Source organism: Podarcis vaucheri, assembly GCF_965113315.1.
Source record: "Podarcis vaucheri genome assembly, chromosome: 17".
NCBI classification, from domain to species: domain Eukaryota; kingdom Metazoa; phylum Chordata; class Lepidosauria; order Squamata; family Lacertidae; genus Podarcis; species Podarcis vaucheri.
Window position 1 is genome coordinate 17,333,805 of NC_138755.1, and position 23,829 is coordinate 17,357,633.

At 44.3% G+C, this 23,829-nt stretch overlaps 1 protein-coding gene across 1 annotated transcript in view; it reads right to left on the minus strand.

The window, feature by feature from the left end:
• CCDC171 (coiled-coil domain containing 171) overlaps positions 1 to 23,829 on the minus strand; it is a 204,891-nt gene that overhangs the window by 141,861 nt on the left and 39,201 nt on the right. Inside the window, exon 11 of the mRNA XM_082206189.1 lies at positions 6,007 to 6,109. Within this exon, the coding sequence (XP_082062315.1) occupies positions 6,007 to 6,109 (103 nt within the window). The remainder of the gene's footprint in view (positions 1 to 6,006; positions 6,110 to 23,829) is intronic.

Sequence of the window (23,829 nt, forward strand, 5' to 3'; positions counted from 1 at the left end):
TTCAAAATTATTACCCCACTAGTTTTCTCTTCATTGATCTTGGGTGGCCAAGGTGAGGCATAGGTTATAGATATTGTGTGTGTGTGTGTGTGTGTGTGTGCGTGTGCGTGTGTGTAACTGGAGAATCCACCAGCCAGCTTATGGCCCCTCAACAATGCACTATGGCTGATCCCCAACTGACAGACGGGAACCAAATCAAATATTGTGTGTACTGTAGGACATATTAGACCGGTCCTCATATTGTCAACATGTGACAGACTTGCCAAAGAGAGTTGGCTGCTGCCATTTTGTGACACAGACCCTCCACATGTCCCTATTTTCCAGGGACGGTTCTGGATTTACAGAAGCCATCCTGGTTTCTGATTTGATCCCAGTATGTACTGCTTTTCCTTAGGATTCCCTGTTTTCATCGTGTCACGGTCCGGTTCATGGGCAATCGAAGTCCCGGCAGGGGACATCAGGACTGGGGCAAGATGGCGGGGTGGGAGCAGGAACGGGGGTCCAGAAGCCAGGAATCAGGAAGAAAGGAGTCCGAGGGTCAGGAAGTAAGGAGGCACAAAGTCAGGGGTCCGAGGATCAAGAAGCAGGGACTTAAGAAGCCAAGGTTCTAGGATCAGGAAGCAAGAAGCCAAACACAGCAAGGCAGGAAGCGTGTTGCTGTGGCAAAGAGCCGAAGGGAAATGCTGACCTTATATCCCTTCCCAGCTCTTGCCTCCAGGTGTGTTGTTTCCAACTGGCCTCACCTGTGCGGCTGCGCCTTGCCTCTTCAGAACAAACTTTGGAAGGCCCCAGTCCTGCAAGGTCCTACTGGTCACAGAACCTGGCTGCTGCACACACACCTGACACATCGGAGAAATGCTGAAGGGTATGGAGTCATGTGACCCTGAGCCAAGGAGATAAATAACTAGACAACCTTTAGAAGGCATCTGAAGGTAGCCCTGTATAGGGAAGGTTTTAAAAAAAATGTTTTATGTTTATTTATATGTTGGAAGGCGCCCAGAGTGGCTGGGGCAACCCAGTCAGATGGGTGGGGTATAAATATATCATCATCATCAACATCCCTATTTTTATCAGATAAATATTTAAGGGTATGCATTTAACCACATCATTCCTTAGAGTTCTTATTTCTAGAAAGACCTTTCTAAATATTTATATGAATCATGAAAGAGTGTCACAAACCTTGTTTGGTTAACTTAAGCAACCAGGACAGAATGTCAACCTACAGTGCAAAGTCTAATTTTATTCAACATCAAGACACAGATACACTGCATAGCTGTCAACTTTTCCCATTTCTTGCGAGGAATCCTATTCGGAATAAGGGAATTTCCCTTTAAAAAAGGGAAACGTTGACAGCTATGATACACTGTCCTTAACTTAGCTTGTATCATTGACACTGAATAAAAATGCTAGTTCCATGGGAGTCGATGGATAATGTCAGAAGGGAAAAGAAGGATGGAAGAATCCCAAAAGATTGCAAAAAAAGATATTTTCAACTGCCATCTCTTCCCAGAGGCTACAAAAGGACAGGCAAACTCCAGCTCCAGAACTAAAGCACCCACACAAAAAGGCATGTTTCATATCAATAATTATTCCCAGGATTTATTTGTATTGACTTGGCTCTCTTCTCCAGGCAGCCAGTCTCCCTTGCCAAAACCTCTAGCCTAACAAAGCGGATCCAAAACGCTGAGTTCAAAAACTTATTTCCATTCTTCTCGCGTGCCAAAGAGAAAGGGAGCAGCTAGCCAGAATCTGCGGCAGATTCGGTTCCCCAGGCCACACAACACTCCACAGCTCCCTAGGGCTAGTCTGGATTCCCCATCGCAAGCACGTTGTTCCAGAAGCACTAAGAAGTTCACGGTGATTTCATTAACATTCATTTGTTGGGAAAGCTAGAACTCAAGGGAAAACTGCAGGAAGGTCCCGGTCACATTACAAGCAGAAAGCAGACTTGGAAGTAACGTCCCAGCTTCCCGGTTGCAATGCAAACAGACTGTGGTTCTGTCATCATTGATTCAGGATCTTCTGGGATCCTCTGAGTCACTGCTGTTTGTCCCCCCAAAATATCTGCTATCACATATTCACTAATTAAAGTTCAGAAAGTTCGGTGAATGGTCACAGACATCGGACAGTGAGAAATATTTGAACACACATGCCTTACAGGCCTTCAAAGTAGGCCCCCTCTGATGCAATGCACCGTTGACAACATTCGTAGAGCTGTTGGAAATTTCAGTGCAGATTTCAGTTTTGGGGGGAAAGAAATCCGGTGGGGCCAGATCAGGAGAATATGGAGGGTGGGACAACTCTGTAACTTCAGTAACGATTTCATGCGAAATATGCAATTCTTCCGCTATCATTCGGACGGACAAACGCCAATCCTGTATCAATAACCCACGAACTAGGTTGACATTTGCCGCTGTTCTGCTTGTTGACAGTCTGCCAGACTGAGGGTCATTTTCGATGGTTTGTCGCCGTTCACGGAAACGCTTAAACCACTCAAACGCTGTCTTTCGAGTTATAGCTTCATCTCTGTACACAACTGTGAGCATTTCGTGGGTTTCCAATGCTGACTGTATGCTCAAATATTTCTCGCTGTCCGATTTCTGTGATCGTTCACAGAACTTTCCAGTCACACCTTGTATGATGAGGTCTTGTATAATGTCTTGTATACAGTGGTACCTTGGGTTACATATGCTTCAGGTTACAGACTCCGCTAACCCAGAAAGTGCTTCAGGTTAAGAACTTTGCTTCAGGATAAGAACAGAAATTGTGCTCTGGCGGCGCTGCAGATCAGAAGGCCCCATTAGCTAAAGTGGTGCTTCAGGTTAAGAACAGTTTCAGGTTAAGAACGGGTCACTGGAACAAATTAAGTACTTAACCTGAGGTACCACTGTAATGTCTCCAAAGACTCTGAGACAATGTACTAAAATGGGATGTGCCTAGAATTAAGGCTCCTTTGTCTTTGAGTATGTGGCCAATTAACAAAACATTTCCCCTCTATTTATCTCAAAGAAATGGCTCCAAAACGTTTCTTCAATACAATTTCCCTTTGGCTTGAAAACCAAGCTCAGATCAAACTTATCATTCGCCCCAGCACACTTGAAAAACACATTATTCAGGGATAGCAGCCAATTGATAGTTATGGACAAAGGGTTGTGTCTAGCTATGGTATACTCAGAGTAGATATCAATAGACTTAAACTATTCGTGCCCATTAATTCCAGTGAGTCTACTCTGAGTAGGATTAAGATCACATGCAACCCAAATAGTATTTTGGTCTTCTTTTTCCATCATTGGGGTGTTTGTGAATAGATAGATTTATTTAAGTACGCGCATACATTCTGCAGAATTAAAGAAAGTGAATCAGTGGGTTGATACAGTAAATCTGTGGATATTCCCTAAATTTCTATTTTATACACACACACACACACACACACACATTTTTATTCAATATGGGAGGGTTTTTTCTCCATTCTATTAGCATTTTGTGAGGAGCTGTAGCCTAACCCTGAGCTGTAGTTTGATATGGACTCTTAAAACAGCAATTCTTTTCTGAATGCTTGTCGCCTTCTGTAAAATATAAGCTCTTGAATGAAGTCATTACAATTGTAAGTGGCTTTCATAATTATGCTTACTTTGGGACTGATATTATTATTATTATTATTATTATTATTATTATTATTATTATTGCTTGTTAGTCACTTGCTACCCAAGCATTTCCTCAAAACATACATTTAAAAACATAAATTATACCATTAACAAATTATGTTAAAAAACACTAACAGATTCATACAGAACACCAAGAACTCAGGAAGCTTTGGAAACACACTAAAGAAACATCATCAAGTAAGCCAGGCTTCCTCAAACTCAGCCCTCCAGATGTTTTGGGACTACAACTCCCATGATCCCTAGCTAGCAGGACCAGTGGTCAGGGATGATGGGAATTGTAGTCTCAAAACATCTGGAGGCCCGAGTTTGAGGAAGCCTGTACTAAGCCCATCGAAAGCTGGGGCAGGGGGCATAAGTCTTTACCTGACACCAAAAGTTTATCAGCAATGAAGCCAAGCAAGGATTCTTTGCAATGATACTTTCCCTCCCTCTCTTCTCCCTCTGCCCCCCCCCCACTATCCCCAAACCTGCTCTGGAGGCTGGGGAAACCCCCAGAACAGATTTATGGAGTGCCCAGGAAGAGGAGAGTGGAAGTTCTATTGCGCTGCCATTTCTCTAACAGAACTACTTCACCAGAGAGTGCCCTTTGTAAATCTGAGAGACCAGAGAGCAATGGGGAAGGAAGACATGCTTTATATCTGAACATAATTACAGGGAGTCCAAAACAAACTTCAAAGGGACAAGGAGACCATCAAAACTGTGGCCTTTTATAATATATTTATATCTACCCCCATCGTTCAGCCCAGACACTGAGGTCCAGATCCAAGAGGCTTCCGGCGGTTCCCTCACTGCGAGAAGCGAGGTTACAGGGAACCAGGCAGAGGGCCTTCTCGGTGGTGGCACCCGCCTCCCGTCAGATGTCAAGGAGATTCACAATATTCCAATATACCTGAAGGACCTTCTCCACCCCCATCGTCCAGCCCGGACACCAGGGTCCAGCTTCAAGGGCCTTCTGCTGGTTTCCTCCCTGCAAGAAGTGAGGTTACAGGGAACCAGGCACAGGGCCTTCGCGATGATGGCACCCACCCTGTAGAACACCCTCCCATCAGATGTCAAGGAAATAAACAACTATCTGACTTTTAGAAGACATCTGAAGGCAGCCCCGTTTAGGGAAGTTTTCAATGTTTGATGTTTTATTGTGTTTTTAATATTCTGTTAGGAGCTGCCCAAAGTGACTGGGGAAACCCAGCCAAATGGGCGGGGTATAAAAATAAATTATTATTTTTAGTAGTATTAAAAGTAAAAGTAAAGGGACCCCTGACCATTAGGTCCAGTCGTGGACGATTCTGGGGTTGCGGCGCTCATCTCGCTTTACTGGCCGAGGGAGCCAGCGTACAGCTTCCGGGTCATGTGGCCAGCATGACTAAGCCACTTCTGGTGAAACCAGAGCAGCGCATGGAAATGCTGTTTACTTTCCCGCCAGAGCGGTACCTATCTATCTACTTGCACTTTGTGCTTTCGAACTGCTAGGTTGGCAGGAGCAGGGACCGAGCAACGGGAGCTTACCCCGTCACGGGGATTCAAACCGCTGACCTTCTGATCGGCAAGTCCTAGGCTCTGTGGTTTAACCCACAGTGCCACCCGCATCCCTAGTAGTGTTGTTGTTGTTGTTTAGTCGTTTAGTCGTGTCTGACTCTTCGTGACCCCCAAGGACCAGAGCACGCCGGTAGTAGTAGTAGTATACATATACACATATACACACACATGTACATGTATGTATATGTATAAGTACGTATATATGAGACACTTCGCTTTTTCCGCACTTCCATTTGGCATGATCACTGCTGCCACCACATGCCAGACAACAGAAAGAAGCAGGTTTGTTTTTGCACATCGGTTGGGGAAGAATCTGCGCTGGCACGGATGCAGTCCTCACCCCCTTCTCAACTGGCTTCTCAAAAAGTTAACACCATAAAGAGGAACATGTGTACACTCTGCGTCCTGCATAACCTTTTTTGGAGACGTGACCTTTAAGTAGCTGAAGGTCGCTTCTGAATTTGGCTCGGTTCAATCAAAAACATCTGTTCCCCTTGTAGGCTCGGTGGAAAGGACTTTTTCTCTCTGCTGGATTCGGAGCGCAGCAAGCGAGCCCTTTCCTGACCGATCACACACAACCCTGCACTTGTAAATCAAGCGCGGGGGCTGACAACAGCGGGGCCGCATCCAGTCACCTCTTCCCAGCTAGTGGGGCCACGCGACCGCTGAGAGAACTGCTCTTATCATGTCATCAAATCAAAGCATGTAGAGAAGAGGGAATGAAAGAGGCATCTGCCGAATTCCCCCAACGTAGCGACTTTGGAACGCTGACAGATGCATCTGTCATTTTCTACCTTCAACTAACCTGCTGTCCGCTTGCCTGACACAGGAAAGCTGTCCAAAAGCAACTCCAGATCTCTCACGTTGTTTTCGCACGTCTCTGTTAGGAAGGCCTGGCGTTTCTTGGCCTGCGTTTGATGGGCAGTGGGGGGGGGGAGAGAAGACAAAAAAAGCAAAGATATTGAGGGCACTAAGTAGCAAGAAGGGCATCTCACAATCAACACTGCTGCGGGACGCGTTCTACGAAACAAAGCAAAAGAAAGTAATGCACGCAGACACACCAAAATGGTAGCTCCGTGACCAAACTAGCTCCGTTAAATGGAGAAATGGCATTCAGTTCAAGGAGAAAACGAGTTCTCGTGTAGATCATAGAGTTGCAAAAGACCCTGCCAATGCAGGAATAAGCAGCTGTCCCATATGGGAATCGAACCTGCAACCTTGGTTTTATCAGCACCAGGTTCCAACCAACTGAGCTATCCAATTGAGATTTTCAGATTACTATTGTTAAGGTTTTTTTCCCCCCGCTGCCAAGTAGTAGTCATGAACAAACTACGTTATGCTGCAATCATGTAAGACGAAGGGTTGCATCCAATGATTTTGAGGGCACAGGGAGAAGGATTTTTTTTTTAATAAAAAATAATACTGGAATTTTATTTACAACATAATATAAACCCCCACCCCCCAATACACAAATCCACCCTCATTAAACGTGAACATAACATACAGTGAGCATAACATACAACAATACAAACCAAATAAAAGACTTCCTTTATCCTTTATTTGGCCTCCTTATTTACATCTTATAAACTGTTTCCTTTATGAATAATTATTAATATTTTTCTAATTATAACTTAAATATCCACAAAGTCTCCTGCAGACATTAATCGAAACAAGTCCAGGTATGTATTTTAGGGCACTGTTTTGTGAAGTATTCTCTGCATTTTCCCCATGCTTTTTGAAACTCTTGTCTAGTGTGATCTCTAATTGCCTCTGTTAATCCAGCCAGTTCAATATACTCTAACAGTTTGTCTTGCAATTCCTTTTTTGTTGGCACAGTTTTTTTTTCTTCCAGTTTTTAGCAATTAGGATCCTTGCCGCTCCTGTGGCATAGAGGAATATTTACTGATCTTCTCTTGCTATACCTGTGTCCGTTATCCCTAGTAGAAAAGCTTCTGTAGGAGAAGGAAATTTTTGGATACAACACGAAGATCCTTCTCTGCTGAAAAATGCACTGAAGGGCGGACGTTGCAGAGGACAAGGGCAAGGGGATGGAAGAATTCAATGGGCAGCATTCAGCTGCATTTTACTCAAGAAAAACTAATGAGCATGACTGAGTTAGGCCCACTAATTTCAATAGTCCTCTTTGAGTAACACTTCACTGAATAACACCCAACCTCTTCTTTCCAGCTGCTTTCTCCCTGAACTCTCCTTCCAAAATCAAGCTACTTGTGGCTATCACCACCACCAATGTTTCCTTCAACAAAGACAGGTTCTGGAACGCTGACAAGCATAAAAACAGCTTGATTTAATGGGGGGGGGGAGAGCAGATGACAGGGGAGAAGCTCAGTGCTACCTAAAACCAGGGCATAACTTATGCCAGGAACTATCCATTTAGGGATGCGGGTGGCTCTGTGGGTTAAACCACTGAGCCACTTGGGCTTGCTGATCAGAAGGTCGGCGGTTCGAACCCCCGCGACGGGGTGAGCTCCCGTTGCTGGGTTCCAGCTCCTGCCCACCTAGCAGCTCAAAGCACGAAGTTCAAGTAGATAAATAGGTACCGCTCTGGTGGGAAGGTAAAGAGCGTTTCCGTGCGCTGCTCTGGTTCGCCAGAAGCGGCTTAGTTATGCTGGCCACATGACCCGGAAGCTGTACGCCGGCTCCCTCAGCCAATAAAGCGAGATGAGCGCTGCACAACCCCAGAGTTGGCCACGACTGGACCTAATGGTCAGGGGTCCCTTTACCTTTTTATCCATTTCAAAGCACACGCTTGTGGGTGTGCAAAGCCCTTTCTTGTCCTTGCCCTAATCTGGAAACCAAAAAAAAAAGATGAGATTGACACCACCCGTTTTGCAATGAAGTGGGGGCGGGGGCGACTGTCTGCATCTCCCATTTCTTTCCTTTGGTAACGAAGGATCTAACTTTTGCTTGGGGAACCAACTGCAATCTTAACTTCTGATTACCCGGCACTTTTCACGCCTACAAAGTCAGCCTGAAAGATTTAAGGATACAGCTTTTATGGCGAGAAACATCTTCTCCCTGTAAAATTGAGCTCTGTTACGAGCCAACCGTGTATAGTGACTGACTGGAAGACAAGCAACGTATGTGAATCTCTGCAGTGTTCTCCACCGTCCCGTTTAAATATTTTATAAATTTGCTCCACTATTTCAATTTTAATTATATGTTCTGTATATCCGCTAATATATTATTCATATACATTTCAGTGTTTGATCCTCTGTAGCATTTACATGGGTTTCCCTGTGTGATGGTTAGTACTATACTTCACAAAGAATTTCCAGTGCCAATGGAATTCTCATGCCAGGGTTTTTCGTTTCTGAAACATCAATATTCCAGAAAAGAATTATTAAAGATGCATGTTATTCTTACAGGGTATATAAATAGACTAAAGTGGTGGGGCTGCACATGCTTGTGTCAATATTACTCTGCCTGGCTCGCACAACGCTGGAGAAAGCACGTTAAAAGCAATGTCACACCAGTAAGATAAATATTTTCATGCAAGCGTTAAGTATTTGGAGTACCAGATACTCAAACTGTGCAGCAAAATCACTTCCCACACAAAAGATCTATGCAAGCTGCTGTAGGGCCTCCTCTCTTCCAGATGTTTTATTTTTAATTCACCACATGTTAGTATATTTATGTTTACACCACTTCTCTGCATATACATTTGCTGATTGTATTTGCCATTCCTAGCTCAAAGTTGGCCACTTTGTTTTTCCAATTGCAGGCAAGGTTCGGAAGAAATTCTTAAGATTTCCCAGTACTACTCTAATGTTCTAGCTCCAAGCAGTTGACTGCTTGCCTTCCATATGTTCTAAGTATCCTTATTTACAAGGCGCAGTTTCCATTTTCTGGTACCTACCCCTCTCTTATTTTAGGGGAGAATTTTGGAGCTGCTTTTTAAAAAAAATGTTTTTAATGTGCATACAAGTATCCCGGGATACACTTCAGGGTTTGAGCTGCCTCGGTGTGGGGTGGACAGGAGATATCTATTGACTCTGGTTAGGAACAAACCATAGCTCAGCAGAAGACTCCATGGTTTGCTTGCAAAAGATGCCGGGTTCAATCACTCACATCTCCAGTTAAAGGGAACAGGTAGCCAGGTCATGGGCAAGAAATCTGCTTGTCAGACAGTCCTGGACTAAATGGGCAAATAGTCAGATCTGACAGGCAGGAGTTTCCCAGGTTCCTAAGCCCCGTGAGCTACTGTGCACATCTATGCAAAATGCATGCACAGAAAGCACTAAGACAGCTTGCAGTAGAGAGCCTGTCATTAGGCCCGGCTAGTAATTTTGATGTGTATTTCTAACCCGTCATTTCGCAAGACTTTCCTTATTTCCTCTCTTCCAACCCTTATGATTCTATTATTTTGTCAGTGCAATTCCCAATCAAGATTCATGGTAATCTCATGCCTGTAGGATGTTCTCTCTCCCCTAAATTCTTTGAAGCAATTTAGCAACCCTGCCACTGAGTAATGGCAGAGCTCACATCTCAACTGAAGAAATACTCTTCAGGTAAGGCTAACGCTCCCCACACCAGCCATCTGGAATCAACGACTTTCCTTCGGCTCAAGAAGGCGGCCAGGGTAATATTGTGGTTTGAGTGCTGAAAATGAGAACATAAGAGCAGCTCTATTGAATGTGGGCAAAGTGGCCAACCAGAATGGGAATTAATAATAACAATAATATTTCCCTAGCCACTCTGGGCGGCATCCAGCAAAATATATTAAAATACAAAAATTCAACAAATATTCAAAGCTTCCCTAAACAGGGCTGCCTTCAGATGTCTTCTAAAAGCCAGGTAGTTGTTTATTTCCTTGACATCTGATGGGAGGGCGTTCCACAGGGCGGGCACCACTACCAAAAAGGTCCTCTGCCTGGTTCCCTGTAGCTTTGCTTCTCGCAATGAGGGAACCATCAGAAGGCCCTCGGAGCTGGACTTCATTGTCTGGGCTGAACGATGGGAGTGGAAACATTGCTTCAGGTATACTGGGATGAGGCCGTTTAGGGCTTTCAAGGTCAGCACCAACACTTTGAATTGTGCTCGGAAGCGTACTGGGAGCCAATGTAGGTCTTTCAGGACCAGTGTTATGTGGTCTCAGCAGCTGCTCCCAGTCACCAGTTTAGCTTCCGCATTCTGGATTTGTTGTAGTTTCTGGGTCCCTTCAAAGGGAGCCCCACTTAGAGCGCATGGCAGTAGTCCAAGCAGGAGATAACTAGGAGCATGCACCACTCTGGAGAGACAGTCCGTGAGCAGGTAGGGTCTCAGCCAGTGCACCAGATGCAGCTGGCAGACAGCTGCCCTGGACACAGAATTGACCTGCGCCTCCATGGACAGCAGCGAGTCCAAAATTACTCCCAGGCTGCGTGCCTGGTCCTTCAGCTACCCCATTCAGAGCCATGAAGTCCTCCACCCCCGCCAACCCCCCGTCCCCAAAGAACTGTACTACTGTCTTGTCAGGATTCAGCCTTAATCTGGGAAGTACAAAAGCAGAACATGAATTTAACAGTGCTCCCCAGTGGTGATTCCTAGCAGCTAGGATTCGTAGGTCTACTGCCTCCAACAACGAAGACAGCCATTGTAGCAAACAGGTTCAAATCCTGAGCTGTGAAGGTCATTGGACAACCTCATCGAGGGGTAACATCTTAGATAAAATATTGGGGGAGGCAGATTAGCCCTGCCCCACATGATCGATCATACAACGTAGTGCGAGCACACCATTTGAATGGCAATGCCCATCAACTCGGGGAAGGGGGCTGGCCACCTCAAATATTTCATAGGGGGTGTGAAGGGACATCAGCCCCTAGAAGTTGGCTTCTATGAGCTCACCAGAGTACTGTCTTTTAGCAAAGCCTATCAGATGCTGATTTTGAGAGCTGGCTCTGGGTTCCTAAGGATGGGTGAGATAAAAATGCAACTTTTTTAATTTATTTTTTACATCTAGTTGTCATAGACATCAGAGACAACATTCCTTTCCTATCATTCCACTGTTCTTTACCAGCTATGAACCCGATTACATGATCAGGAGCTGTTGATGGGCTATATGGTTGACTTGGAGAGGCCACAGGGACCCATGTGCTCAATTTCAAATTTAAGAGAAAATAAAGGTAAAGGTAAAGGTACCCCTGCCCGAACGGGCCAGTCTTGACAGACTCTGGGGTTTGTGCGCCCATCTCACTCAAGAGGCCGGGGGCCAGCGCTGTCCGGAGACACTTCCGGGTCACGTGGCCAGCGTGACAAAGCTGCATCTGGCGAGCCAGCGCAGCACACGGAACGCCGTTTACCTTCCCGCTGGTAAGCGGTACCTATTTATCTACTTGCACCCGGGGGTGCTTTCGAACTGCTAGGTTGGCAGGCGCTGGGACCGAACAGCGGGAGCGCACCCCGCCGCGGGGATTCGAACCGCCGACCTTTCGATCGGCAAGCCCTAGGCGCTGAGGCTTTTACCCACAGCGCCACCCGCGTCCCAGCTGAGAAAATACAACACGCTAAAACCATCACTGATCCTGCTTATCCTTCATCAGCAAATGACTGTCATGGTCTGGTTCATGGGCGATCGAAGTCCTGGCAGGGGACTTCGGGATAGGGGCAAGATGGCGGGGTGGGAGCAGGAACGGGAGTCCAGAAGCCAGGAGGCCAAGAGTCCGAGGGTCAGAGAGCCAGGAGTCAAGAAGCCAAGGGTCTGAGGATCAAGAAGCAAGGAGTCAAGGAACCAAACACAGCAAGGCAGGGAACGTGTTGCTGTGGCAAAGAGCCAAAGGGAAATGCTGACCTTATATCCCTTCCCGTCTCTTGCCACCAGGTGCTGTGAGTTACCAACTGGCCTCACCTGTGCAGTCGCGCCTTGCCTCTTCAGAACAAACTTAGGAAGGCCCCAGTCCTGGTCACAGGGCCTGGCTCCTGCAAGCACTCCTGACAATGACCCAAGTAAGATATGATGTTCTTGAGCTACAGTGGTTGGCACTGAGTGTGAGAAATCAAGGCTCGAATTGGTGGCAAGAGTATTTGCTGTATCTATGTTAGGAAGCTCCGTGGAAAACACAAATGGAAAAAAAGAGGTGTGCGTCTCCAATCCTCTGGGGCATTTTTGGGAGACAGCTGTGATCAGCCACCACATCCTTGAGCATGTCCTCCTTCATGTGTGGAGAGTGCGTCCCTTCTTCCCATCAGACACACTTACATATAAATATGGCAGCCATTCTTGCTACCATGAAGGATGAATCATCCCTCAGTCGCTTGGCAGTCTTGTGCAAATCACTCCCAGACTAACTTACTTCCTACAGTTGTTCTGAAGATAAAATTAGAAGGCAAAACTAATTAACCAGAGGAAGGGTGGGTTACAAGAGAGCCTCTGAGCTCACTTCACACTGCGATTCCTTACATGTTCCACGGATTTAGCCAAAAGGTGAAATGGAGTTTACCATCCCTAGCAATATCCAGGGAACCAGCCATCATGTAAACAGTTATGAGACTGATGCCTCCGAAACATTTACTCATTCACCCGTCAGTCGGTGACCTGTACGTAACCCACGATAGTAATCAGCAAGGGCATGGCTGGAATTTTTTTGGAAACAACCAAGAATTCTTTATTTGAGTAGATAAGAGGTGCCTTTGAAATTTATCCCCCATCTCATGCATGTCTATTCTGAAATATGTTAGAAAGGAAGAAAACCAATCTGGTTAAGAGGTTGGGAAGTTTGACTTTGAACACCCTAAACCAGTTTCAGGTCAGCAGCTATGAATCAGTTCTCTGGGTCCACAGAACTAACTTCTTGTCCACAGTCCAACCTATCCACATGTCTGTGGAAAGGATAACATGAAATAGATGGGCAGAATTCATGCATGCCGCTCTTGTGGGGGAAAGGTAGTTAGGGCTGGCAAAAGATGATTTTGCTGCCTGAGGAAGACAAGAGGACGCTGCTTGAAATTTGACATACTGACACTAACTGGGTAGTAGCTGAATCTTACGTTACGTTGGCCCCCAACAGTAGCAAGCTAACTTAGGAGATCCAGAGAAGGCCGTGTGCCACACAGCAGTTTCCTTCTACATGTAGCTGCCACTGCCACTGTTTGAAGCAGTTGCTTCACTCAGCCCAATGGTAAGGGCTAGAAAGTAATTCCTACTGCATCCAATGGGCCTTACTCTCAAGTAAGCGAGCATAGAATTGCAGCCTGAATTGTAAGTGAGCACGTCCTTCAATGAAACGTACCGTACTTTTCCGTGTATAAAACGAGGGTTTTTTTACTCTAAAATAATGTTTAAAAATGGGGGTCGTCTTATACACGGATAGTGCATGGGGGTGAGATGGGTGATTGGTTGCAGCCATGAGCTGCAGATTGTCAGGGGTGATTTGGTGGGTGATTGGGCCATCTCCCCCCATTTTCTTAAATTTGAGTCCCTAAAAATAGGGGGTGTCGTACACGGGGCGTGTTATACACGAAAAAATATGGTATTTGTGTAGATAATAATATTCTATTTTTAAAAAAATAGCAAAAGCTCACAGCCTATGGTATCTTATTTATATAAGTTAAGATTTATGATGGATCTTAGCTTTGGCGTAGTGCTAGAATGAAGGTGGCATAACGCAACCGCTCAACCCAAGTGCCCGCCAGCCAAAAACACAAGATTCATGTTCAGCATGTAAATCTTTCATTGAATTTGCCTGTATGCTTCTCCACCTGTTCAAGTTCCCCAGAATAACCACCTAACATTTTAAAACATTGCTGAAGACAAACGAGCTAGACTATGTTTTCCAGATTTAATATTATTTGCACGTACTGGTTTAAGCGAGGCTTAGTTTCAGCTGCAGAGCTATTTCCAAAAAAGGCCTCGCTAGGTTTTAAGGCCACGTGTACCAGTTTCAATTGCTGAATAGTCACGCAGCTGCAAAAACTGAGCAGACAGAGAGCAACGTTAGTCCCAGCGCATCCCTGTTCTTTCCAGCCATCACAGGCTCTCCGTAAGGAAACGCAGCACAACAAGGGAGGCCATTTCCATAAACGCACAGTCGGTGATCCTTATTTTACTATAAAGTTTCCCTGGGTGATCCTTATTCTGTTGCAAAGTGACTTTCAAAGTCAGTAGCTCGTTAAAATGTCTTGCTTGCCACCCACTTAAAAAGCCATTTATTTCCCAACTGGAATCACTGAGGGCTATGCTTTTTGAAACGTCTTGTCCTGTTCTAAAACATTAGGGGAAAAATAGCGGCACGTTTTAGCAAAAGGTTGCCAAATGCAGCGGCAGCGACTTTCAGCAAAACAACAGATTGGTGAAGCTTCTAATAGGTAAAGGTAAAGGTCCGTATACTAAAAGCTATGGTTTTCCCAGTAGTGATGTATGGAAGTGAGAGCTGGACCATAAAGAAGGTTGATCGCCGAAGAATTGATGCTTTTGAATTATGGTGCTGGAGGAGACTCTTGAGAGTCCCATGGACTGCAAGAAGATCAAACCTATCCATTCTGAAGGAAATCAGCCCTGAGTGCTCACTGGAAGGACAAATCGTGAAGCTGAGGCTCCAATACTTTGGCCACCTCATGAGAAGAGAAGATTCCCTGGAAAAGACCCTGATGTTGGGAAAGATGGAGGGCACAAGGAGAAGGGGACAACAGAGGACGAGTTGGTTGGATAGTGTTCTTGAAGCTACCAGCATGAGTTTGACCAAACTGTGGGAGGCAGTGGAAGACAGAAGTGCCTGGCATGCTCTAGTCCATGGGGTCACGAAGAGTCGGACACGACTAAACAACAACAAAGGGACCCCTGACAGTTAAGTCCAGTCGCGTACGACTCTGGGGTTGCGGTGCTCATCTCGCTTTCAGGCCGAGGGAGCCAGCATTTGTCCGCAGACAGTTTTTCCAGGTCATGTGGCCAGCATGACTAAGCCGCTTCTGGCGGACCAGAGCAGCGCATGGAAACGCCGTTTACCTTCCCACCAGAGCGGTACCTATTTATCTACTTGCACTGGCGTGCTTTTAAACTGCTAAGTGGGCAGGAGCTGGGACAGAGCAACGGGAGCTCACCCTGTCACGGGGATTCGAACCACTGACCTTTTGATTGACAAGCCCTGGGCTCAGTGGTTTAGACCACAGCACCACCCGTGTCCCTAAGGACTAGCACAGTGGTTCTCAACCTGTGGGTCCTCAGATGCTGTTGGACTACATCTCCTATCATCCCTGAGCTCTGGCCTTGCTAGCTAGGGGTGATGGGAGTTGTAGTTCAACTACATCTGGAGACCCATAGGTTGAGAAAGGCTGGACTAGCAGATCTATTTGGTGCAAAGCATCTTCCTACCTGTCTATCAGGAATGGGGAACCTGTGGCCTTCCAGATGCTGTTGGACTGCAATTCCAAATCCAGCTGGACTGCAAATCAGTCCCATAGCCAATTATCAATGATAATGGGAGTTGTAGCCTGGAAACATCTGAAGAGCCATAGGTTCCTCACCGTGCTCTGTATTTTGTACACCTCCCATCTTTGGAGTTCCTGGACAAATTTTGTCAGCAACCAGCTGCACCTGCAGATGGCCATGGTTACGATCAAGGAATAATTAATTGTGCAAGAAGACATAGCAATCTTGAAATAACAGATTTTATAGCTTAAACACCCCAACTAAATGTGCTATTTACAACAGATTCTGTTGCACGTTAGCTTAATTTTACTGAGCAATTAAAAACAACACTTCTATAGTGTTAAACGCGTTATAAAAAGCTTTAAACCTCTCCAATATGAGCATATAATTTTATAATTGTGTGACATATGTTAGTACAATGTCCTGTATTGCTAATTTTTTGACAGACGTTAATAGAGATGATCAACACAATTGTGCAGAATAGTCTTAAATTTGCAGGGGGAAATATCCTTTTGAATTATTTACCCATGTATGGAATCAAAGGGACAATATGAACGGACTCTTTGTGCCCTCACGACGGCAAAAAGACAGGCTCCCTTTAATGATTGGATTGAATATATGCACAAACTCGCAACACATGAACTATTTGCATACATAGACTTACCATGGACAAATTCAGCAATATTTGGAATTTATTTTTGTAAACACCATATAACGTTAAGGCCTGGTTAACTACAACAACATATTTTTTGGTAATGTCTACAATTTTTTTGTTGTTGCGTTTTGTTTTTACATACATACGATTTCTCCCCCCTCCTTTTTTTTCTTACTCTGCGCACTTGTAATTATGTACTTTTTATCTTTCAATAAAGAATATAAAATAAAATAATTTCGTGTGTGTGTGTATGTGTGAGAGATCGATCAGAAATATTTTCCCAATGCATTCAAAGAGACATTACATGCTGCATGAAAATAGAATACAGAATAAAACACATTGCCTCTCCTTTGGTATACATAGATTCAATTTGACTGGCAGTAACACTTATGCTACCCTGAAACCACTTGGTGGCACCACAGAGAGCCTTTTGTTGCAGATAACAGCTAACTTGCAGCATTCAGAGGGTCATACGACAGAGGATGCTTACAGAGAGCTATTTACAAAGTGTTAACTTACCGAGTTGTTTACTACTTTGTTCACCCAGAGGGCTTGAAAAGCTCTCCTGAAATCTACTTGTCTCTACTCAGCTACATCAATTTTCTACACAGCTGCATTCCCTCCACACACCAGTTATCACCTGCGCAGGTACATAATCATCGAGGGAACGGTTTGTGTGAAGCATGCTGCGAGCTGTTAGCCCTTTCTGCGTTGGTGGCTGCAGGGATGCACGACTGAGACGACACTTTCCCTAGCAGCTACAATAATAGAGATGGATGGTATCACGCCATTTGCAACAGCAGCAGACCCTCCAAGTCTCCCTATTTTCCAGGAACAGTCCCAGGTTTGCAGAAGTCGTCTCGGAATGATCCCAGAATGTCCCGCTTTTCCTTAGGACAGGGATCAGCAACCTAAGACCCAGGGGCCACAAGCAGGCCATAGGGGCCGTTTAACCGGCCCAGGAGAGATTTTACTTTCTTGGGCAGTGAGAGATTTTACTTTCTTGGGCTTCACGAAATTAAACGATGCCTGCTTCTTGGGAGAAAGGCGATGACAAACCTAGACAGCATCTTAAAGCAGAGACATCACCTTGCCAACGAAGGTCCGTATAGGAAAAGCTATGGTTTTCCCAGTAGTGATGTATGGAAGTGAGAGCTGGACCATAAAGAAGGCTGATTGCCGAAGAATTGATGCTTTTGAATTATGGTGCTGGAGGAGACTCTTGAGAGTCCCATGGACTGCAAGAAGATCAAACCTCTCCATTCTTAAGGAAATCAGCCCTGAGTGCTCACTGGAAGGACAGATCGTGAAGCTGAGGCTCCAATACTTTGGCCACCTCATGAGAAGAGAAGACTCCCTGGAAAAGACCCTGATGTTGGGAAAGATGGAGGGCACAAGGAGAAGGGGACGACAGAGGACGAGTTGGTTGGACAGTGTTCTCGAAGCTACCAACATGAGTTTGACCAAACTGCGGGAGGCAGCGGAAGACAGGAGTGCCTGGCGTGCTCTGGTGCAGGAGGTAACGAAGAGTCGGACACGACTAAACAGCAACAATAACAACCGGCCCATGGACCCCCGCCGCCCACTCAGGGACCCCCATCACCCGCTCGGTTGGCTCCCATGCGCCGCGCTAAACTGGTGCGGAGCAGAGTGGGGACTGCATTCCGCAATGCTGGCAGGCTTCCCATTGGCTGCAGGAAGCTCCTGCAGCCAATGGGAAGCTGCGCACGCCTCCTCTACGCAGGGAGGAATGCTGGAAATAGTATCTGCGGGACCGTGAACTGGCCCAAGCCACAAAAACCTTACCAGCCCCTGCCTTAGAACGTCCCTATTTTCTTAATGGACTACGCAGAATTGGACAAAATGACAGGAAGGATTCGAAACCTGTGGGACCAGATATTTACAGAAGATTGGCAGAAATATACGAATTATTTGAAGAGCAACTGTAATCAACAGATTACGCTAGTAGGACCACAAGAAGTTTTGTAAGGAGGAATACATGAAATATTGCAAAGAAGAGAGAGATGAGTTATGATATTTAAATGTAACAGTGAAAGTAAGAAATGTAAATGAAGTGAAAAAGATTGGAAAATTTTCAGAGGTGATTGATGGAAGTCAAAAAATTGTATAAGATATAAAATTATGTTTCATAATTGTTGAAAATGTTATGTTAAAAAAACATATATGCATATAAATATGTCCCATCTACCTCAGCCAGTGTGGCCAATGCTCAGGGGCGATGAGAGCTGTCGCCCAAAACAACCAGAGGGCACCACGTTGCCTACTCCTGCTTTAACCTCTACCTGCTGCCTTCCCAATCTTCCAGCCTTCCTTCCCATTGCCCTGTGCCTCTACCTGCTGCTTCTTGGAATACTCATTCCAGCCCTTATTCTAGTTGGATACTTCCATTCAGATTGCAGACTCTTGTATGCAATCTCACCTGCCTACACTTTGAACCTGACCTGTTGATGGTGACTTTTAGAGCCTTAAATGGTCTTGGCCCTGTATACCTGAAGGAGCACCAAAGAGTGTTGGAAATAATCCAACAATTTGGGCAGGTAGCCGGATTTAAATTGAATAAACAAAAAACTAAAGTCTTAGGGAAAAACCTAACAGATATGGAAAAGAATAAGTTTCAAGAAGAGACAGGTCTGACGGTGGTTAAGAAGGTGAAATATCTAGGGGTTAATTTAACATCTAAAAATTTGAATCTGTATAAGGATAATTATGAAAAATGCTGGTCAGAAATTAAAAAAGATCTAGAAATATGGTCAAATTTGAGATTGTCAATGTTAGGCCGAATTGCAGTGATTAAGATGAATGTATTGCCAAGAATGTTGTTTTTATTTCAAACTTTGCAGATTATTGACAAGATGGACTGTTTCAAGAGGTGGCAGAAAGATATTGCGAAATTTGTCTGGCAGGGCAAAAAGCCCAGAATAAAATATAAAATATTAACAGATGCAAAAGAAAGAGGGGGATTTGCCCTGCCGGACTTAAAATTGTACTATGAAGCAGCAGCATTCTGCTGGCTGAAAGAGTGGATGCTCCTCGAGAATACAGATATCTTGGACTTAGAAGGTTTCAATAATGCATTTGGCTGGCATGCATATCTATGGTATGACAAAATCAAAGTGCATAGTGCCTTTAAAAATCATATTGTAAGGAAAGTGTTGTTCAATGTTTGGATGAGATATAAAGATCTGTTGGAAAACAAAACCCCTAGATGGTTGTCACCCTTAGAGGCTAAGGCCCACAAGAAAGTTAATATGGAGGACGGATGGCCAAAGTATTGTGAGATCTTAGAACAGGATGGAGAGAAACTGAAATTAAAGAGCCATGAAAAACTAAAACCAAAAGTACAAGATTGGCTCCACTATTATCAAATAATGGAGGTTTTCAAACAAGACAGGAAAATTGGCTTCCAGGTGGAAAAATCAAAACTTGAGACAGAACTGTTAGAACCCAATACTAAGAACTTGTCAAGAATGTATAACTTGTTGTTGAAATGGAATACACAAGATGAAACAGTTAAATCAGTTATGATTAAGTGGGCACAGGATATTGGTCATAATATTATGTCTGCTGACTGGGAAAGGTTGTGGAACACTGGTATTAAATTTACGGCATGTAGTGCTTTAAAGGAAAATGTTATGAAAATGGTTTATAGGTGGTACATGACCCCAGTTAAGCTAGCAAAAATTTACCATTTGCCTGATAACAAATGTTGGAAATGTAAGGAAACTGAAGGTACTTTTTATCATCTTTGGTGGACATGCCCGAAGATTAAGGCTTTCTGGGAGATGATATATAATGAAATGAAAAAGGTATTTAAATATACCTTTCTTAAGAAACCAGAGGCCTTTCTCTTGGGCATTGTCGGCCAATTGGTGCCAAAAAAGGATAGAACTTTTTTCATGTATGCAACAACAGCAGCAAGAATACTGATCGCAAAGTATTGGAAGACACAAGATTTACCCACCTTGGAAGAATGGCAGATGAAAGTGATTGACTATATGACATTGGCGGAAATGACGAGCAGAATTCGTGACCAGGGAAAGGAGACTGCGGAAGAAGACTGGAAGAAATTCAAGATTTATCTTAAGAACTACTATAAACTTGATGAAGCTTAGAATGTCGAGATTTTACAGAGAAGAAAGGGTTGCAGTAATATAAGATTAGATTAAGAAAGGACCATAATGAATTAGGATGGGAAAGAACATTTATAAGTTGCTATAAAATTTGGACATGAGGATGCAGAAAGGGGAGGTATGGGGAAGTCCGAGGAAAGAAGTCTATGAAAGGATATTTTGAAATTATATTTGTTTGTTTGTTTGTTTTTTGTTTATGTTTGTTTGTTATAAAAACTTTTGTAAAACTAATAAAAATTTTATAAAAAAAAATGAAGGAGCACCTCCACCCCCATTGTCCAGCCCGGACACGGAGGTCCAGCGCCAAGGGCCTTTTGGCAGTTCCCTCACAGCAAGAAGCGACGTTACAGGGAACCAGGCAGAAGGCCTTCTTGGTGGTGGCGCCCACCCTGTGGACTGCCCCTCCCATCAGACGTCAAGGAAATAAACAACTATCTGACTTTTAAAAGACATCTGAAGGTATTCTTGTATAGGAAAGTTTTAAATGTTTGATGTCTTTTTGTGTTTTTAATATTCAGTTGGGAGCCGTCTAGAGTGGCTGGGGAAACCCAGTCAGATGGGAAGCATATAAATAACACAATTATTGTTATGTAGCACCTTAGAGACCAACTAAGTTTGTTCTAGGTATAAGCTTTCGTGTGCATGCACACTTCTTCAGATACACACGATTCAGATGAACACAAAAGCTTATACCCAGAACAAACTTAGTTGGTCTCTAAAGTCCTACTTTTTAAATTTATTTTGACTGCGTTAGACCAACATGGCTACCTTCCTGAAACTATTACAGTGGTACCTCAGGTTAAGTACTTAATTCGTTCCGGTGGTCCCTTCTTAACCTGAAACTGTTCTTAACCTGAAGCCCCACTTTAGCTAATGGGGCCTCCAGCTGCTGCCGTGCTGCCGGAGCACGATTTCTGTTCTCATCCTGAAGCAAAGTTCTTAACCTGGGGTGCTATTTCTGGGTTAGCAGAGTCTGTAACCTGAAGCGTCTGTAACCTGAAGCATATGTAACCCGAGGTACCACTGTATTATTATTGTTGTTGTTGTTGTTAACAACCTCCCCTGCTAACTCCAACTCAGATCCACCTGTTTAGCTCAGCCTAGACTTTCTTGGTCTACTAATCCACCCTGATCCCGGTTCCAACCCTGCCAGGACTTTCCCCTTCTATGTGCTTGGTCACCTAAAACTATAGATGCTGACAAGGTTTTGTGAGTTCAGGCTTTTATGCTTGGAGGGTCATTTATCACCCTTGGGAACTCAAAAAATAAATAAAAAGAACCCACCCCAAAGGAGATATACACTTTCAAAGCCCCAATGTTATTCTCCACCCCATATTGAAAATCTGAGCCAAAGAAGAATTCCTGGTTTAGCCAACCAGCTCCTGATTCCCCACCCACCCCAAAAATGCTCCTCATCAGCCCCCTTCCCACTTCCTAAAATTATTCGTTTTTAAATATATACTTCCTTCTGCTGCTGTATTTTCATCTTTCAGGGCGGCTAAATTAGCCTGGCACAGCAGGTCCATCAGGTATGATGAGAAAATAAAGAAGGGAAATCAGACTTCTCGCTCCCTTCCTTTTTTTCCTTTTTTTTCCTAGCTGTTTGGGCAATTCAAGGAAGGCCCGGTGCATGCTGTTATGGCATTTCTTCCTCGCACAAAATAACAAGTGCTCAAGAGGTGCTTGGAGAACTCCCAAACCACAGCCTGCAATCACAGCTTTCGTTATTTGCCTTTATGTTGATTAAAGCTGGAAGCTCTAATGAGTTTTATGCACAACTAAAACACATTGCTTTAGAAAGCAATAGGAGACTACCTACTTGCATGTGACTAGTGAATAATAAGAAAGGAAAGGTTATTTTAAACACACAGGCACACACACAGAGAGAAAGTGCGTGTCACAAGTGTCTCAAGATCCTTCGTCCCTCCCTATTCCACTCCTGGAAAACTGCAAGACAACGACCTCAGCATGAACAAATGAGTTTTAAAATATAATGTGTCAAAGCTCCACTAGGGGATTTTAATTTTTCATAATAGTACAAAGTATATTTTTCAGCTCCCTCTTTCTATGGATACATACAAATTAGCCAGCTAGAGAATATCATCATAACAAAAAAAAAGAAAAAAGAGGGGGGTAGGAGAGAGAGGGGGAGGGAGAGAGAGAGAGAGAGAGAGAGAGAGAGAGAGTTGCAACTCCAACTGAGCACAACTTGCATTCTGTGTAAAATTTATAATGAAGGCTCATCTTTTTAAGGTACACAAGAGAGAGAGAAATAAAGCTCATTTGTGAATTTTGTAACTTGGGACTGAATAAACAGAAAAATTACCCCATCGACAGGAAACCTGTGGCTCCAATGTCTGTTGAAATTCCCAAGTCTCATCAGCCCCAATCAGCATAGCCAACAGTTTCATGAATTACCAGTTTGTGTTTCGTTAGGTCCCATCATCCTAAAAATGTGTTTTGCCTAAATTTGACTATTCTGAAAACTTTCACTTCACTAACCATCCTTCCAGTGTCAAACTCACAACAGGGTTTTCTTTTCCCTTGGGGCTGAGTAGACCTAGCAGATGATATGTGGGTCTCCCTGCTCTTAAAAATGTACAGTAATCTCTGCTGACTTTAAAAATATAACTTGTTGCTGATTATTTGGCTTCTTACTAATTTTTTTTTTAAAAAATGTCTATATGATTAAAGTTGTAGTATCAGATTGGCCTTTGCAGCATCCCAAATGTCATAAAATACATACAGTGGTACCTCAGGTTACATACGCTTCAGGTTACAGACTCCGCTAACCCAGAAATAGTGCTTCAGGTTAAGAACTTTGCTTCAGGATGAGAACAGAAATCGTGCTCCGGCGGCGCAGCGGCACCAGGAGGCCCCATTAGCTAAAGTGGTGCTTCAGGTTAAGAACAGTTTCAGGTTAAGAACGGACCTCCGGAACGAATTAAGTTCTTAACCCGAGGTACCACTGTATTTAAAATGCATCTCTGGGTTATTTGTGGCACATAGAAATTCATTCATTTTTCTTTTTTTCAAAATACAGTCCGGCCCCCCACAAGGTCTGAGGGACAGTGGACCAGCTCCCTGCTGAAAAAGTTTGCTGACCCCTGAGTAGATTTACAACAAGAAAACCACACACCAATAAACACATTTTCGAAAGGAGCAAAATTAGTTAGCATTTTTTAAGTAAAACAAGTACCTCTGGATGCGAACAGGATCTGTTCCAGAGCCCCGTTCGCATCCTGAAGCGAACGAAACCCGCGTCTGCGCGGGTCACGATTCGCCTCTTCCATGCATGCACGTGACGTCATTTTGAGCGTCTGGGCATGCGCAAGCGACGAAACCTGGAAGTAACGCACTCTGTTACTTCCGGGTTGCCGCGGAGCGCAACCCGAAAGTGCTCAACCTGAAGCAACTTCAACCCGAGGCATGGCTGTATCAGGATTCCTTGCACTCACCTCA